The following is a 19,465-nucleotide window of genomic DNA, read 5'->3' as shown; positions in this document are numbered from 1 at the left end:
ACAAAATATAGTGTACCTTTTTGAAAATGATAAAATGAAATCCCTTTCCTATGACTAATGTATTCCAGTAGAATGCAATAAAATAACATAAATTTACAACACCTTTTTAATGTACATGTTTTTCCACCAATGGAAATGTGTCTGGAGTTCCCACTGTCCAGGTATTTTCCAGTTAAAGTAAGTAAAGTACCTCCAGCCTTGGGACCATAACTTGGAGAAATACTTGTAATTATAGGATCCTGAAAGGGAGATTAAAAAGAAAGAAACTTCTTAATTTTATCATTCTATAGGCATTAGGTAAAAATTCAATATCCTAATTTGTGGGAATAAGGATACTTGGACTTACTACATAAGTAAATGTACTGTACTGAGTTGCCCCTCGACCATTTGAAATAATTATGGACATATTGAAGTGCTCATTCATTGCAGGACCAACTGTGCATTTCAACCTGAGGGGGGAAAAAACAACATTAATATGCTACAAATCCACAAGCATTTTCTGGTTTGGCTGTTGTTTATGATGGGATATTAATTCCAGATTCTGAGCTGATGATTGAACAGTAATGAGAGCTTCATGGTAAGCATTAAGGCTGAAAATTGCCTAATTCTACTTTGTCCTGTTATGCCAAGTTTATATTGACTGTAATAGATTATTTACATAGACCCAATAGGAAACATTAAGCCTCCCCTGTGTAGACTTTTCCCAATAAGAAGAGTACAATAATCTTAGTTTATAAAATTGCAGGGACAGTATTTGACACACATAAGGTAAATAATAGCATTTTAGTAGTATTTGGAACAACAATCTAGCTACAAATAATTAAAATCTCTTCATTGAAGTATGTCAACAGGTACATTTCTATGATTGTACTTGTAATATATTTAGTAAATGACTTAAAGGCAAACAAAATTGTGATAGGCTTTGCATCAAATTGCCATTAAATCAATAATGTTATAGTTCTGAAAATTTAATTTGTAATTAAATTTGAAGAACAGAATGAATTATTTTTCATTTTCAGGTTTTAACCTTAATGCAATAATTAAGTCTTGGAAAACTGACAAGCATTATTTTCAGAAAAAAATTGTTTTGCCATTGAGCTAACAATTATAACACAAATAGATTCTTTGGTATATGTGAAATTAATACAATAAGATCTTTTATCATTCCAGAATACCAGAATATTATATTACATGCAAAATAAATTCATCCATAAAAGATTCAACCAATAAAACTTTAATCACTGTTAGCACACAGAGATCTATATTTTCTGAATCGGTTGCTCAAGATGGACCTTATAACTTTTATAAAGCACACATGGGAAGGTATTTGAATGAATATAAATATAAATTTAAGTTCATTCAAAAAGTCTCAAAATGTGACTGAGAGGCTTCATTATACTCACAGGAACTTTTAAATGAATTTGAACAGAGGATCTGTATTGAGTATCTTATTGACTTTTGCAGGGAAAACTTTTGGAGATGCATTTGAAGATAGAAAAATGGAGTGCCATTCTTTCAAATCTAGCCAATTTCTGTTGGGTTATAATGGCTGCCAAACTCTGGAAACCAAGTTTTTTTTTTTATTCTTCATCTAGGCCATGTTATTTTTCTCTTTCCCTAATTCTCATAAGTAAATCTGAACAAAACAAGTCTACAAGTGGTACATCAGGCCAAGGTCCTAACTAATTCAAGAATGAGTGTTTTGAGCATTTTAAAAAACCAATATTAATTCCAAAACAGGATCCATCTTCCTTTCCCAGCCCAACAAAGCATACACTTTAAAAGCCTTACATATTTGTGGTGCTTTCACTCAGGGTCAAGGTACAGCTCTCGTTGCCAAGGAGAACTTTGGTTTTCCTTAAATCAAATTTATTATTCCTCTTGAATCCAAAGTCCCAGCCACATATGGTCAGCATTGTTCCTCCTTCAAGGGGTGCACTAGTTGGGAAAACCTGTAAGGTCACCATAAAACTTAAAAAACAATCCAATATATCATCATCTTTCATATGAGTAGAAAGCAAAAATAACTACTAGTAAATAGTAGGAAATTCTTCCATTCTCTCACAATCTAGTAAAAGTTGAACTTTTACTAAATGAAAATGGTAAGAAATTCCAGAGCATTCACAATGAGCATTAAATCTACCTGACATGATGATACACAGCTCTTCAAGGAGCACCAGAGGTGGGATAGAGAGCCAGAGTTAGTCTGGGTGGTAAAGAGGGGCCATTGGGGCCATCCTGGAATGAAGTCACTTTTTACTTCTAGGGTTCTTTTGAGCAGGAGTAAACATTCTTTGGCTCAGACTCTTACTGGCTTGTAACAGATTGCAACTTCTCCTTCATGAGACTCTACATCAAACTCTCATCCAAATTACTCCTTAGGCCCTATAAACAAAGGTCCAGTAAATGCTCTGTTGTGTTTTCTAGCTGTGTGTGTGATATGCGTATTGCCACCCAGAGAAGAAAAAAAAAAGCCATATATACACTGATGAACATATGTGTGACTATATTTTTTTTATCTTTTTTATTGTGATTAATAGAAAGATTACAGTTATATTTGCCAGATAGAAGGTGCATTATTTCACAAACATTTATGCCACTTCTCATGGTTTTGTCCCACTTTCCTCCCCCCACCCTCTTCCCTCCTGTTTTCCCCCCTTCCCTTTCCTATTTCAAATAAATATATGTACAATATACCAGACAGCAAGTTGAGATTCTGTAACAATGTGAGAATAACCAAGGCACAACAAAAGAGATGAGAAATAACATAGTACATTAAGAACAACAATCACACATTATATAGCTCTTGTTGCCATATCCTGGAGGTCCTTTCATTTAGCTTCATCCTATATGGCCTTTGTATCTAGGTTCTGAGCTATTGTAAACCTCTGCTAGTAGAGTCCAAGGTTTGTACTAATTTTCACAAATGAGGGAAACCATTGAGCCTATGTTCCTTTGGGTCTGGCTTATTTCACTTATGATTTTTTCCAAGTCTTTCCATTTCCTTACAAATGGGGCGATGCCGTTCTTTCTGATGGCACCATAGATTTCCATTGTGTATAAATACCACATCTTGTTGATCCAGCCATCTACCGAGGGACATCTGGGTTGGTTCCATATCTTTGCTATGGTAAATAGTGCTGCAATGAACATTGTTGTGCTAGTGGCTTTAGTATGTCCTTGTTTCTTGTGCTAGTGGCTTTAGTATGTCTTTGTTTCTGGACTACTGGGTAGATGCCAAGTTATGGAATTGCTTGGTCATAGGGGAGCTCTATGTTTAGTCTTTTGAGGAACCACCATACTGCTTTTCATAGTGGTTGAATGAGTTTATGCTCCAATCAATAATGTAGTAGTGATCCCTCCTGGCCACATCTGCCTTTTGGCTAAAATCAAGTGTAGTATCTATTCTTATCAGTATATTTTTATCTTTATAAGTGGATCTATGTCTTTATATCTGTCAACTCATATTTATTAATGATGAGATCTTTCATTGTCCTTTAAATGTGGTCTGCATTTGCTGTATAGCATGTATAGGATATGTAATTAAAATTATGTAATATTTAATACATACAAAAATCCAGAAATAGACAGGATCTCACATCAATGCTGAGGCAAATTTCTTAATTTATCCATTGGCATTATATTACATTTCATTTTTTAAGATTAGCTTTCCCAGCACATGTTTGATAGTCAATCAATAATAGGTTTATTTCATTACTGCAGGCTCACTTTTGGTGTGGTAATGTGAAATTTGAGGTTTTTAATAAAATTTTATCAGCCATGATATGAGCATTAGGCACTTACCAGGTCTGTAAGACAACTGTTCTGAGGCTAAAACTATTTAAGCAGACCACATTTCCAAGTTAAAAATAAGTTTCTCCTACAGAACTGTGTGACAATTGAGAAAGGAAATGCTCTTTTTTGGGGGACATATTGTAAATTGTGCTGAAAAGTACAATGGTGGGAAAGCTTAGCATGAAGATACCGACAAGTCAGAAACTGGCAAGGGGATTTGCTAAAGCCCAACTTATGCAAGTCTTATAGAAAAGCTTTTAGCAAAATTCAAATTTACAAACTTTTCCATTTTTTCTAAGTAAATAATCACAGACCTAAGTCTTAACTTATCCTTGTTACAAAACCCATAAAGTCTTAACATAATGCTTTTCTGATAGCCATTTTACCCATAAAAATCCATTACACAGTTGTGCCTTTCATGACCATTTACCTCCTCTATGTGGAGCCAAATGAGAACTACTAGGGCAAAAATAAAATCTGTTTATTATTATACTAGAAATCCAGTAGGAGAGAACAAGACATCCAACCCTCCCAGGACACTCTTCAGCCTGAAGCTGACACACAGCTGCTGTTCCCTCTTCTAATGAGAAGACTCCCCCATCCCAAACAGCTGCCCGAGGCTGATGTGGGTCTGATCTCTCTGCCTCAGTGCTATGGAAAAACTGAAGTGTGTCCCTGGACACATGTCATTACTTTCAGTGCAAGGGCAAGGGCCTGAGAGATGACTGAAGAAAAGGCATTGAGAATTATTTACCTGATATACCAGCAATAGAGATGATGCATAGTATAAACCTCCTCTAGATTCTGAGGCTTCAGAAGGCCAGCTCTGTATAGTATTTTTCTCTTTGGGTTATTTTCCTCTCAGCTTATGGGGCGATCTTACTCTTCTATGGGAAGAGGAAGGAAGCAGTTTTGGACCACACACCCTTGAATAGCCCCAACAATGGGCTGGCGAACTCTGAGTTATCCCAAAGCTCAGAGAAACTCAGTGAGCAGGAAATGAGTGTTGGGCAGAAAGCCCCACAGAGGCTTTCTCCCACCTCTCTGGATGGGGAAGATACAGCTGTCATTCTACTATCACTGATGGAACAATTCCAGTAGTATTTAAGATCATGTCTTTTTAACTCATTAAAATAAGATAAAGATTATTTTATTTTATTTTTTTCCAGTCCTGGGCCTTAAGCTCAAGGCCTGAGCAGTGTCCTTGGGCTTTCTCAAGGTCAGAACTCTACCATTACGACCCACAGCACTAGTTCTGGCTTTTTTCTATGTATGTGGAATCAAACCTAGGTCTCTGTGCATGCTAGGCAAGCCAAACTCCTGGCCCGGAGAAAGGTTATTTTAAAGAGTCTTTGAAAGTTAAAATTCAGAATGAAAGACTCCTATATGCCTTAACAGGACAAAAACGTCACAGATGCTTTTGTGGTTGCATATAATATTGTCTTACTGGTTTGGATAACTGCAAAAAAATTTCAGCCACTGATCAGCATGTACCTTGAAAAGCAGGTTAACTATATATTGGAAACTGAAACTCTATATATGAGCTGGATTTTATGCATGTAGAGTTTAAGAGAGATAAGGAAAAGATGAATAATCTGTCCATTTTGTTGCAGTAAGAATGTTAAATGTCACGGTCTAGTGCAGCATGAAATCTTCCTAACAACTATGAACGGAGAGGGATTTATGGACTCAGCTGACTCCTTCTGACTCTGCAGCCCATGCCTTATAGATTGGGCTGGAGACAGTGCAACCTTTAAAAAAAATCTCCAAATGTATAGGGATGGTCTTAGAAGAGGTGAGAAAAGAGGAAGAATCAAACATGTAAAAGATTCTCTGGTTCCCAAATTCTCAAATATTGACTCTATCTTCACCCAATTTTGTTTTAATATAGCCCTCATGACTAGTGAACAGAAGTACACTGGCTGTTTTTTTTTGAAAAAAGAAATTGCTGTGATTTCAGTGTACACACAGACAGACAGACAGACAGGCACACACACACACACACACACACACACACACAGACATATACTCATACATTCCATATTTCTTTTTATGGAATATGAAGAGTTCAAATTTCTAGTGCCTCATGACCAAGGCTCATTGAATATGAGTTTCAAAAGTATATAAAAATACATAAATATTTAGTACATAAGTATACAGATTTAAATTTGTTTTCTTATTCTCTCTTAGCTTTTTTCCTGACCAATCAAGCTGAGTTTGGATAACTATGTCAAAGCTAATGGAAAATGATTAGACTGAAACACAGTCAGCCTCTGAAAACCTTGAGCTAACCCGTAACTAAATGAAAACAGCCACCTGCTTGGAGACAGCTCTTATCCTGATCCACATACTTTGTTTACTTAGGAATGAATCAGGTGAACAAGATCTTTACCTTAACTGTTTCACAAGAGCTATTTTCTTTCTTTCTTTCTTTTTTTTTAAACATTTCTCTAGACAATATTTATGGGAATATTTTACTTAATGTGACACTGAAATGCACTATTTTGCATTATTTCCAAGTTTAAAACCTCTTTAGTGATTAACAGAATTTTAAAAAGTGGAATCACATCATCATAAACAGCAGAAAAGCTAGATACTCACAAGTCAGTACTTTGGAAATAAACTTTATAACTTGGTGTGGGGGGGTCAGGAAGAGTGAAAGTAGGAAAAAATGAGGGAGTGGTTAATAATATCAGACAAGAAATGTACTCATTACCATACATATGCAACTATAACCCCTCTGCACATCACCTGGACCATATAATTAAATTAAAAACATGCTCCTCAAAACAAAATACAGAAAAAATAGTATATTAATAATTGGGGCATAGCACTAGTAATCTTCACAAGAACAATTTTCTAAAGTCCAACACCTGTTTTACGTGCAAGCAGAGAAAATATATAATGGGTCCTCATGTGGGAATTATTTTAAAGAAAAATAAAATCAGTCCAAGGAATTAAAGATTCTCATTGTGCCAAACACAAGCTTAGGTAAGTAAAGACATGGAGTTAGTGTGCATAACTGCAACGTTGACTGAAATCCACTGTAAAAGCTAATCCTCAACAGCAGGAGGCGCCTTTTTCTCCCTGTGGACTGAATATCCGTAGTGTCTAGGAAAGGCCAAATAGTTTATAAGTATACATATGTATAAGTATATATATATATATGCACATATATACATACACATATATACCCTGTATATATATGTAAATATGTACATATATACTTATATACTCTATAAGTATTTTGGGAGTAGTTTAAAGAATGAAATGGTCCACAAAAGATCTTAGTAATCAGGTCAATCTTTATAAATACATCCAGGTACATGGAGACAAGATTCGCAGCCACTCATGGGTGATGCCCCTTCATTACCTTCCACATTGTCTGGAAAACAATTTCTCATCTATGATGGTTCAGGGTTTCTATCAAATGGTTAAACAGGAAGACACCTTTCCTGTCTTCCCAGGGGTGGCTGGCTCATCAAGTTACATGGTGTAGCTAAGGGGCCAGGATTTACCATAAACGGATTCTCCTCATGGTGACAGAGGCTGAGGCATGAAGGAAAGGATGAGGACTCAGAATGGGTTGGTCAGGTGGGAAAAAGATACAATCCCAGGGTGAAGAAATGAGGAGCCATGCTGCTCTGTTTTACATACAGCATTACCAGAGAGCAGACTACAGAGAGTGTGCCTAGTGAATGAGAAACAAGCACTTCTAGGACAGGACTCATGAGTGTTCCAGAACTATCTTAGGGAAAAGCTAGAGTGACAGAGGGACAGGTTGCTTTGGATGATGCTTCACCCCTAAAAGATAAAAGATTAATTTGAAGTTTGGATCTTAAAAAAGATAGCTTGTACAAAATTAGGAAGAGTGAAGGAAGGAGCGGATAGGGAAGTGATGAGTGAGAATGTTGAAGGGGTGACATGGACAAAAACATGCTGTATTCATAAACTGGTTTGTTAAATGGCTACTTCTTTGTACAACTACTTAAAGAAGATCTTAAAAAATTAAAAAGGATCAATTGGTGTTTACCAAACACTTGATGGGTGACATAGACTCTGACCTTATAGATCGCTGGTAGGCAGGTCTCCTGTGTCCATGTCCCACTGGGGCATTCATCTGATCGCACACACTGATCATGGCACCAGCCACACTGCACGAAGGAAGGGGCGGATAGACACTGACTGCAGGACTGAAAATGTCCACAGCCCAAACCATTTAGGGGGATTTTGGTGATCTGTGACAAGAAAGGACAGGAAGAGTTTTGGGTTTGCTTAAGTAAAAGAATCAAGTAAAAGAATATAATATACATGTATATTTACAATTTTAGAGACTCTATTAGAGCTAGAAAATAGCAAATATGCATAAACTATGTAACAATTTTTAAGTGGTTAAAATGAAAAAAATGTAAATTCCTTCCTTTCGTCTATTGTGGGCACATATATGATCGAGGTGATATTGTTAGACACTGATGCTAGCCAAGGACAGAGGTATATGTTTGGAATTCCCAGCTACTTGGGAGGATAAGGCAGGAGAATTGCACATTCCAGGCCAGCTTGGAAGCCATCGTAAGTTCATATTTCAAAAAATCCCCAATCCATACCAACGCAAAGTATTAACATAACAGTACCGTTCAGGTACATAAGCATCATCATTAAATGTTAGAGGTCCTAGACAGTGTGAACATTTAGGTCAGCCTGAAATGCACAAGACAAAAACCACAGAAGGCTGGCTATAAATATCTCTTCAGGTTAAAAACATGTCCATGGAAACTTTGGGTAGAAACAGGGCTTACCTTCTTTCCAGTGACAACCAGAGTGTAGCCATCTTGGTTCAATGGGTGTTCTACAATCACTTCCGGAGATACAGGGTGGGAATCCAGTTGAAAATTCACATGGGGGGTGAATGATACTGTTCGAGAAACCACAACCTGAGAAGCAAAAAGGAAACATCCTCACTCCCACAAGCCCTGTTACAAATATAAAGGGAAATGTGAATGATCATGGTAATCACAGATAAGGAGAACTCATGGGTGTTTGAACTAGAGACCCAACAGTTCATCTTGCTGTAAAACAATATGACATCCTCTAAGCTCTTGCCTTGAAGCCAATTCATCTGACCTCTCAAGACAGACTTTTGCTATGATCTTTTAATGGTATCTAAGGAAGGAGATCTTCCAATCACTCAGCCAGCATCTTCATACAAATCCTCACAATTGTGTGGGGGAACTGGAGGAGCCAAAGCTCTTCTCAGAAAGAAGACACCACATAGGCTACAAGGATCCTGGATTACTTTTTTAATCTATCCCCTCAGTCCTCCCCACGGGGCAGTTTCCCTTGACGTAATGGTAAGAGTAATGGAAGGGAAGTCTGGAAACCTGGAACTGGTTCCGGCTTTATCACTTTTAAGTCCTATTTATGGGTCTTTTGAGCTCAAACAGGCCCTTTGCTACTTGGAAATGATGTAGTTACTGTATTTAAAAAAAATATACCATGGTCTCACGATATGTTATTACTGCTATTAGAAATGAAGTTCTACTTTTTGCACCAGCTTCGAAATAAGGCCTGCTGCTATAAACAATGCCAGGGAAATGGGGTTTGAGAACTGGTGTCACTGTGGCTTTCAGGTATTTCTAGTTGGGGAACTTTCCCAGCTATATAAAGTTCTTTAACCCAGGTATGAAATTCAGAGATAGCAGTCAACAACAACTGAGATAAGATCATGAGAATTATTTTAGCTGAATGCAGATTTTATGAGGGTTTAGGAGTGCTTCAGACTGTCACTCTTCAGTAGTCCATAGTTTGTATATATGCGAGGGTGTAGGAGGCTGAGGCAGATCTGGGCTTGAAATCTGCTCTGCGAAATTGCTTGACATCTCTAATAATTTACATTCTACTAAAAGTGCATCTGTTTGGCTTGGTTCTGAAATCATGGGACAGACAGAAGCATCTGAGAGAGAAGGCTTAAAAACACACTAACTTACCATGTTTGTCATTCATTTTCATAAAAGGGAGTGCAAACTAGAGGAATAACTAACTGCTTGCTTTTCTAACAAACATACAAAACATAAAAATGTTCTGAGGGGGAAACAACAGGACCCCCTCCCTCCTGAAAACAACCTGAAACAATTTAGGAAGATTTTCAAAGTACCTAATTTGTTCTCAGAGTAGACTGCGAACTGAGAAACTAACCAAGCTCACACCAAGCTGTAAAATTTTAACATCATGCCACTTTGGTTCTAACATTTGTTCTACTTCAAGCCAACACTTTCAAAACATCTCCATTAAGCAGGGTAGCTATATTTGTACAGAAGTTAAGTGATGGCTCAAAAGCCATGTGTTCAGGATGGAAAGTACTGTTACTTCCCAAATTTGGAGCCCAATAGGTACTTGTAACCTTTGCAGGCAACTGTAAAAAAATTAAGTTACAAACTCTACCTCTCTCCCTGTGCTAGTTATACATCAGGCATCAGAATTTTTTACTTTCTCACCTCAATTATCCAGATTTCAATAGTCTAGCTTTTTTTTTTTTTCTCAATTGTGGGGCTTGAACTCAGGGCCTGCGCACTGTCCTTGAGCTTTTCAGCTCAAGGCTACCACCCTACCCCTGGGCCTGAGAATTGTCCCTGAGCTCTTCAGCTCAAGGCTACTGCCTTACCTCTTGAGCCACAGCACCACTTTCCATTTTCCAATGGTTAACTGGAGATAAGAGTCTCACTGACTTTAGTGTCAGGGTTGGCTTTGAACAACAGTCCTTAGATCTCAGTCTCCTGAATAGCTAGGATTACAGGTATGAGCCACCTTGCCCAGCTGGTTTAGCTTTTTAATTTCTGATGCTTAGCCACTCCCATTTTGTCTTTCTCACTTTGCTCCACATTTCATTGTAAAGGTGAAAAAAACCTTTTCTTATGCGTAAGTCAACACAAACCCAAAACACCGGCCTGCCTTCATACTACAATTCTATTCTGCACTTGTTCTGTGTTTTCCTCTTCAATGAAGATTATTTATCATTATGAACTGCCATTTCCATGAATATTTGTGTTTTGTCTCTATCTCTTTGTTTTCTTCCATGCTATTCAAGTATCCCCAGAGTGCTTTGAAATGATGTTTTGTGGTTTGTTTTAAATGTTTTAACATGATATGTCATTTTGAAGCCTAGGTTGTCACTCTACACTTAACCTTCTTGTTTCAACCTTCTTGGTCTCCCATAATTATAACAGGTAGTTACTCTTAATTACTAAGTTACTTTCTTTGACTTTATCAAAGTCTATACCCAAATTTATTTTTCAGAAAGTGAGTAATAACTTTCTTTATTAACTCTTCTTTTACATAAACAAGCTCTTTACACCTTTTCCTCGGATTGATTGTTTTTCCCATCAAGACTTTCTGTCTGGAGATGTCATACATATGAAAATGTACTTTCAGAATAGGAAATCTAATCAAGCCAGGCTAATCTAGGCTAAGTGATTTAAGTAGAGATTGCATTGACTCCCCAGATTTACCACGCAAAGTAGATATCATTACCTGCCTTAAAGAAAATACCCAGAGAATTTGAGAGAGAAAGAGTTAAGTTTGCAAGTTACTTTATCCAGAATCCTTGTGTTTGACTTGTTCTCAGCCACTGGATTCCTGGAGCACCAGAGTAAATACCAATAAAAGGCTTCAACTCTGAACTCTAGTGAGCTGAAGCACTCAAACTACTTTCACAATATATTTGCCTTGCCAATTACTCCTTGTTTCAGTAATCTTGGCTACACAAGTTAAGTCTGCCGAAGGATAAAGCCTCTCCACCTAAATGGTTTTAGATGGCTCAAAGGAAATGTGACTAGCTCAGCAGGTGAATTTCTACTTTTAATCATGAGTGTTGCTTGGTATAGAAAACAAGCAGGGAGGGAAGACAGGAAGGCCTTGTGGAAAAGGGGATGAACCTTTGGAATGCAGAGCAGAGATTGTACCACAGATGTAAATACCTGTTCAGTTGATCATTAGCCCTTTCTCATAAAGACATCTACTGCACTAAAGTGCCAAGAATGCTGTTCTATCATTAACTCCTCTTTTTCGGTCACTGCCAGTATCCTAAATAATTGAGTAATCATTTCAGCTCTTAAAATACCCCCAAAGCAATTCTTGAAGGATTTAGGAGTTGCTTTTTGTTGTCATGGAGATATTTCTAGGGACAGAACAAAATTTGGCATGAAATTTAATTCTGAGGATAAATCACTTAGAAATCTCAAAATAATTACTGTGAAATAGTACATTGGCAATTATCTTTCAAGTTTCTATTGTGTCTTTCATGTTTAGTTCATAAACTCTCTTCCTTTACTGCTCTTAAGAGTGCAGGACAAAGACACTGTATTGGGAGAAGAGGGAGGAATGTGAATTTACTCCATTGTTGAGTCTATAATCTCGCACGGTCTCTTCCCACAAAGACAAGATGATGTGGCAAATATGTGATGTGGTCCCAAAATTTATAAGTTGAAATTCTACAAATAACTTAGAGAATAGATCTCCTTACCCTTCATAGCATTCTATTTTTAATTAAACTACTATTTTTCAAAAATTATGAACACAGTTTAAACGTACAATATTTGAATGTGGCTGTCTGTGTTCTTCAGTGGATTTTTTTTTGCTGTTGTTAAGCAAACAATCCACTGGATTTTAGTATATTTATTGATTTGTTGAATCATTATCATAAGAAGCTTTGGAACACTTTTACTACTCTCTTCCCCCTCAAACATCAGACACTCTTTAGTCATTATCCATCAATTTTTCCCAAATCCTCTAGAAATTGACACCTTCTATTTTCTATGTCTATATAGGAGTTTTTCTTTTCTAAATGTTTCATATGAACTGAATCTGGGTAGCTGGAATTCACCACCACACCCAGACCTGGTGAAAACCTTTTTGTATAAATGTATATTTTAATTTCTCTGAATGTTTATTTAGGAATAGAATAATTATCCTTATATTGTAGTAACTGTATTTGACCTTTTAAGGTAAGGGCAAACCATTTCCCACAGTGTTTTGCCAGTAGTATTTGAGGATTCTGATTTCTCCAGCAGCTCACCAACACTTGTTATTTTCCATTTTCTTGATTCTAGCGGGTATGAAGTGGTACTTCATTGTAGTTTTTGCTTGTATTTCTCTGCCAAAATGTTTTCTAAAATTAAGGGAGTTGTAGTTCTGGAAGTTCAAAGTCTCCTGTTGGAGAAGGAGTCTGACCATGAGTAAGACTGGACCTCTGTAAATGGCATCCAAGAGATAGGGCAAGGAGGAATGGGAGGATTCTCAGTAGGCGAAGAAGTCAAAGTAGGAGATGATGCACATGTCTAAAGGGCCTGTGCTTGGGAGAGGTGGTGATGGTGGGTCATAGGTAAATTATATGGTAGGCTGTGAAGGAGAGGGAGGGGCCCTCGGAAGTTACCAGAAAATAGCCAGTCTGAGGGTTTAACCTCAGTTGCTGTGCAACAAGGATATTTTATATTCCATCATAGTCTTCAGAAGGTCTGAGTGACCACTACACTTTTTGTTGGCATTTCACTTCTTTCCTTTCCTTTTCCTTTTTCTTTTGAGTTTGAATCTTAGTATATAGCCTTGTCCAGTCTCATTTGGATATTCTTGCCCAGTGCTGGTGGCTTACACATACAATCCTAGTTACTTAGGGTACTGAGATCTGAGAATCATGGTTCAAAGCCAGACAAGGCAAGAAAGTCTATATGACTCTTAAGCTGGAAGTGGACCTATAGCTCAAGTGCTAGAGTGGTAGACGTGACTTAAAAAAACAAAAACAACTCAGACAGTGCTAGGTCCTGAGTTCAGGCCCTGGGGTCGGTCGGTCTGTCTGTCTGTCTGTCTGTCTGTCTGTCTGTCTCTCTCTCTCTCTCTCTCTCTCTCTCTCACACACACACACACACACACGCACGCAAAGATAGACACACGGACACAGACACAGAAACACAACAGACACACACAGACACACACAGACACACAGACACACACACACAACTGACTATTCTGCCTCATCCTCCAAGTCCTGGGATTACAGATGTGTGTTATCATACCCAGAGGGTAGTATTATTTTCCTCCTCCTCATCCTTGTCCTCGTCTTCTTCCTTGTCCTTATCCTTCTGCTCATTCCTCCTCCTTCTCCTTGTCCTCCTCTTTCTCCTCCTCCTTCTCCTCTTCCTCCTCCTCTTCCTCCTCCTTCTCCTCTTCCTTCTCCTTCTCCTCTTTCTCCTCCTTCGCCTCTTCCTCCTCCTCCTCTTCCTCCTCCTTCTCTTTCACCTCCTCCTCCTCTTCCTCCTCCTCCTCCTCCTCCTCCTCTTCCTCCTCTTCCTCCTTTTCCTCCTTTTCCTTTTCCTCCTTCATAGCTTTGAGTTCTCAGGCAGATGCTCTAGTGCTTGAGTCACATTTTCAGCCCTTAATTTTGGAAGTTGAGACTCAAAGAGCAGAAATGTGAGAAAAGATGATCACATTACTAATAAACAAACTGGGTTATATGTGAATGTGAATGTAGAGCTTCTGAAGTGTGTCTGCTTCTCTGTGGTACCCAGAGCAGAGCACACTCTGACACACACAGATCTGCTGCATTAATGTATGAAATTGGAGGCTCACTTGAGATTTGATGAAGGCCTTGGTTAATGTTTCAATTAATCTTCAAGAACTTAAATGTTTTCAAAGTATGGTTTCTGATACTTCATGCTTCTGAACTGACTGGACTCAATATTTAATAATAACTAGTTTATGATAGAAATTTGTGATTATGTGGAAAGAAAGCAGAAATTTAAAAAAACTTACTTATTTCAGTTGACACAAACATTTACTTTTATGAAATAGGAAAAGATGAAAATAAGTAGAAATAACTCAGCTCAGATTTAAAACTCACTAATTCTAATGCTGATGGGTTTTAATTCTTTGAAATGAGCTAAAAGAGGATCTAAAAATATGAGCCTCTAGAAACTATATAAACTAGAAAAAAATCTGCAAAAATTTTAAATAACCAATGTTTGAAGTCAATTTTATTGTTATATTGACTGTAGCATACAGAAAATACCTGTTGTTAATGTGGAAAAGTTCAGTAACTATAGGTAAATACATTTCATGTCTTACACTGTCTTTTGATTTTTGAAAATGAATCCATGCAAGAAACCCTAATTCCTCCTTGTTACCCAAAAACAAAACAAAGAAAAGCTACACATTATTCTCCTGCTTTCAAATATTTATGGTGTTTTACATTTCTATGTTTGTGATAGTGTAGAAAATATATGTCCTTCATGAGCAAGTATTTAGTTGTAGATGTAACCCTGAAATTATGATTACTTACAGTAAATTTTGGCTGTTGTATTATTATTATTATTATTTTTGTCAGTTGTGGATCTTGAACTCTGGGCCTGGGCACTGTCCTTGAGCTTTTCAGCTCAAGGCTACTATCCTACCCTGGGCATGGACATTGTCCCTGAGCTCTTCAGCTCAAGGATATCGTCCTACCCTTGAGCCATAGCATCATTTCCTGTTTTCTAGTGGTTAATTGGAGATAAGAGTCTCATGGACTTTAGTGCCCAGGCTGGCTTTGAACCTTGATTCTCAGATCTCAGCCTCCTGAGTTGCTAGGATTACAGGCATGAGCCACTACGCCTGACTATTTTGTTTGTTTTTTACTTTTGTTCAGAAGAAATTTCAGAGCTCATGAGAATCTATTTTTTTCTGAAAAAGTGGATCAGCAGTGTTCCTCTGCAGGAACACAACTGATCCAGCTATGTCAACTTCTTTTTTTTAAAAGGCAGATAAAAGTTTTATCTGAATGTTTTATAAAAGAGATGGGTGAATTACCAACCCCCAAAGAGAAATGATGTTTGAGTTTAAGGTTCATTTGCCTTTGTCTCTGCCTGATACTCACAAATATTGCTGAATTCATGATCTGTGTCTACATAGTGTATAATAACAGCAATTCCAAATGTGATGTGTTTACCAGGCTTACAATGAAAATATGTCCATATTATTTTATAACTGACTTGTCATATTGGTGGCACAAACAGCAAGTCAACAGGTGCATGAATTCTTAATGGGTAGGGGTCATTTTCCTCAGGTTCATGGATTACAGGCATAATTTCTGAAGCAATGGTCAGAGAAAGGATGTCTTTTTAGTAGATTCTTATCTCTGTTTATTTCTGGTCTCTACTTGTCCAGGTAAGGGCAGAAGAGAGAGGGTATTGAATGTTAATATCTATTAAGGAATTGGGAAACAAGGAAAAAGGGAATGGAGGAAGAATGAAGAATGTACCATAGAGTCTACTGGCAGTGGTGGTTGTACCCAGGCACAGAGTGGTTGCTGGTAAATGTCTGTGAAGCTGAACTTGAAACAAGACTTAGAAAGGCTTCCAGCACTCTCGCCCCACCCCCATCCTGGACCCTTTCACTTTCTATGGCCTGATAGTCATGCACAAATATTTTAATAGCAAGGCTTTGCATTTAGAGATTAAAGGCCTTATAAGAGTTCTGTAAAGAAAGACAGAAGAAAAAAAGTCAAGCCAGCATTGTTTGGATGTAGATTAGCCAAGGAGCTCAGAAGAAGGGACCAGGCAATCCTTATGATTAGTCCTGTGATCTTCATGAGAATCCCTCCTCCCTCTCCCACATAGTCCTGCAGGCTGCTCAGCCTCGCTCATTTCTCCACTCCTTATGCTTTGCAAGAAGGCTCATTCTTACTGTTTACTCATACTATCTCAAACATCGCTCATCGTATTATTTTACTTCAAAGCATCCCAAGAGAGTGATCACATAAATCAAACCCGTTCTTGAAATCTATATTGACACAGTTCTGCAGATAGAGACTCACATGTATGTACCCTCAGTGTATTTAGAGTAGCTGCACCTGGATGAGATAAGTTACACTTGTATAAATGTTAAGAACATGTTAAAAATGTCTTCCTTGCCATGCTCACCCTATTGTTAGCTAAACAATATAATTCTTTCTAATCAAATAACCACTGTGAAATACCTGATTCACTTTGCACCCAACAGCTGGGGCTTCAGACTCTGTTCCCAGCCAGAGCTGAACTCAAGCACAATGGGAAGGGCAGAAACAGCTGCAAATCTCTTGGGGAGGGGGGTGGGGGGATACTGCAAAGCAACTTTGCCATTAGGCTGCAGCGTAGGAAGGAAGTAAAATCATTTTTCTTTTCCTTTTCATGTGTGGCAGCTGTCTTTGGAGGAGGAAAAAAATATGCTCATGCTATTTTGTAACAGAAACGCTATAGTATTTATTAAAACCAGAGTTGTAGAAATGCAGCCTGGCTGCAGACTTAGTGTTCTAACCCAGACATAACATTGACAGAACTTGGTAGGAAGTCATTGCTCTGGAAGAGCTCGCTGGAGGGTCCACTGTCTTGGCTCTATTCCTAGCCCTTCCCTATCACTATTATTTGCTGTAAACAATCTGGATTTCAGAGATGTTGACTGTCTGCTTCTTCAAGTGCTTCAGGTTTGTTTATATAAAACTTAATGGAGTACTCTAGGCAAGTGTCTGATAAATAATCCTCTGTGCTTCTCTTGTGCGCTGCCCCCCCCTTTCTTTTACAGGCACTATTGTCTATTCTGCCAGCATTTTATTTCTTTAAAGGCAGGTCCTGTGTTTCCTTTGCTTCACTTATTTAGGCCTAGTAAAGCAAAGTTCGGCTTACAAAACATATTTATGGCTTAAATGTCACCTATTTAAAAAAAATTAGTACCACCAAGACTATGAAGAAATAAAAGTCCATTTATTTTCACATTTTGTTTTAGATGCTGGTAATGATATTTTATAGCTTTTTAATATACCTGGTAGTAGACAATAATAAATTGTTCTAATAAAACTGATCTATATATCTTGGATAGAGTAGACTCTTATTTATTTAAGAAATGGGATGTTAATGAACTTTAGCATCTGGAAATAGACTAGGAACATTTGGATGTTAAAAAAATTGAACTGGGGGTGGGGAGTTTGGCCTAGTGGTAGAGTGCTTGCCTAGCATGCACAAAGACCTAGGTTCGATTCCTCAGTACCACATACATAGAAAATGCCAGAAGTGGTGCTGTGGCTCAAGTGGTAGAGCTCTAGCCTTAAGAAAGCTCAACAGTGCTCAGGCCTTGAGTTCAAGCCTCAGGACTAGCAAAAGAAAAAAACAAAGCAAAAACACACAAAAAACATTCAACCTTAGTGATTGTAGAAAGTATGTTAGCATGAATCTGAATCGGTGAGAAAAATGGACAATTTAGAAAATCAAAAGCAGAAATAAAGGGAAATAAGTCATAATTATGAGCACATTATGTAGCTAATACAAGGCAGCTTCTCTCATGTTTCTGCAAATTCTTTGTAATTGTATAGGTCATTAACTATAAACAGACAACTAACTATAAACTGACTTTTTCCTTTTACCAGAAAGTTCTTCTATTCACAGGAATCCACCATTTCCATCAATGTCATCATCATTCACTTTAAAGTACCTGCGAATGAACTTATGGAGAAAGTATCAATAACTGCTAAAGCAGTAAAATAAATCAAACACCTGAACACTTGAACTTCTGCAAAGTGCTATTTGAACTGTGTGGTTTTTTTTTTTTTTTTTTTTTTACTGTATAGAAATCATGTTGTTAGCCATGAAATATATTTCTTGATAAGACCAGGTTTTTTTTTTAAGTAGTTGAATTTTTTTTCCAGTGCTGGGCCTTGAACTCAGGGCCTGAGCACTATGCTTGGGTTTTCTCAAGGCTAAAGCTCTACCACTTGAGCCTCAGCACCACTTCTGGCTTTTTTTCTATATAGGCATCTGAGGAATTGAACCTGAAACTTTGTGCATGCTAAGCAAGCACTCTACTACTAGGTTACACTCCAGGTCATAGGTGAACTGCTTTGTGTTTGACCCTATCGCCTTGCAGAGTCAGGAGTACCAGAGTCACTATGAGATTTGGATGATCACGTCCCTTATTACTAACTCCTGCCAATGCTTCTCAATGATGTGAATGTTTCCTCTCATGGAGACGCACGGTTCATACAATAGCTCTCCTTTGATCCACAGCTTCCCTTGGAATAGGAAAACATCGCCTGGAAATGCTTTCATTGTTTCATTTTTACTTTCCAATCATGTGATACAAGTTATGAATGGAAAAAAAAATCCCAAACTATTCCAGACAAAAAAAAGTTAAAGCAACCAACCACAAACTGAAAGCTTCAAAAGCTTAGCAAAAATAAGCCATGCACATACAAGTGGATGAGGCTGTATTGTTCAGTTTTTAGACTGCATCTCTAGCTTCAGCTGTAATTTTTGTGTAAGAACATACAAACTCCGGACTGCAAAAACAAAACCAAATTAACTGTGTCATCACAAACAAAGGACAGACACCTAGAAAACACTCACCTGCATGAAACGACCCTCCGATGTCCCAAGATTGGCAATGGTGAGGTCTCCTTTAATGAAGGTCGAGATGGATGTTAAGAGCACCCGGTTGAATTGGCCCATGAATAAGTCAACGCGCTGCAAAGCTGTGGTAAACTCTGTCCGATATTCATCACTGTGCACTTCACAGCCTGACGAATTTCTCAGAAGTGTCTGGAATAAAATATGGCCATAGTATTCATGAGCGTCCAGATGCAAACAAGCTGGGAGCAAACTATTCTCTGTGTCTTTTTAGAGCT

At 37.8% G+C, this 19,465-nt stretch overlaps 1 protein-coding gene across 1 annotated transcript in view; it reads right to left on the bottom strand.

The window, feature by feature from the left end:
- The window catches only part of Met (MET proto-oncogene, receptor tyrosine kinase), a 115,495-nt gene that overhangs the window by 35,701 nt on the left and 60,329 nt on the right, over positions 1–19,465 (bottom strand). Inside the window, exons 3-8 of the mRNA XM_090333188.1 lie at positions 19,188–19,379; positions 8,592–8,726; positions 7,860–8,033; positions 1,792–1,952; positions 347–449; positions 103–239 (exon numbers count right to left, since the gene is read on the bottom strand). Coding sequence (XP_090189314.1) covers positions 103–239; positions 347–449; positions 1,792–1,952; positions 7,860–8,033; positions 8,592–8,726; positions 19,188–19,379 — 902 coding nt within the window. The remainder of the gene's footprint in view (positions 1–102; positions 240–346; positions 450–1,791; positions 1,953–7,859; positions 8,034–8,591; positions 8,727–19,187; positions 19,380–19,465) is intronic.

The sequence above is a fragment of the Megascapheus bottae genome, chromosome 5, assembly GCF_031878675.1.
Source record: "Megascapheus bottae isolate mThoBot1 chromosome 5, mThoBot2.hap1, whole genome shotgun sequence".
Taxonomy (NCBI): Eukaryota; Metazoa; Chordata; class Mammalia; order Rodentia; family Geomyidae; genus Megascapheus; species Megascapheus bottae.
This window is presented reverse-complemented; position numbering and strand designations above follow the sequence as displayed.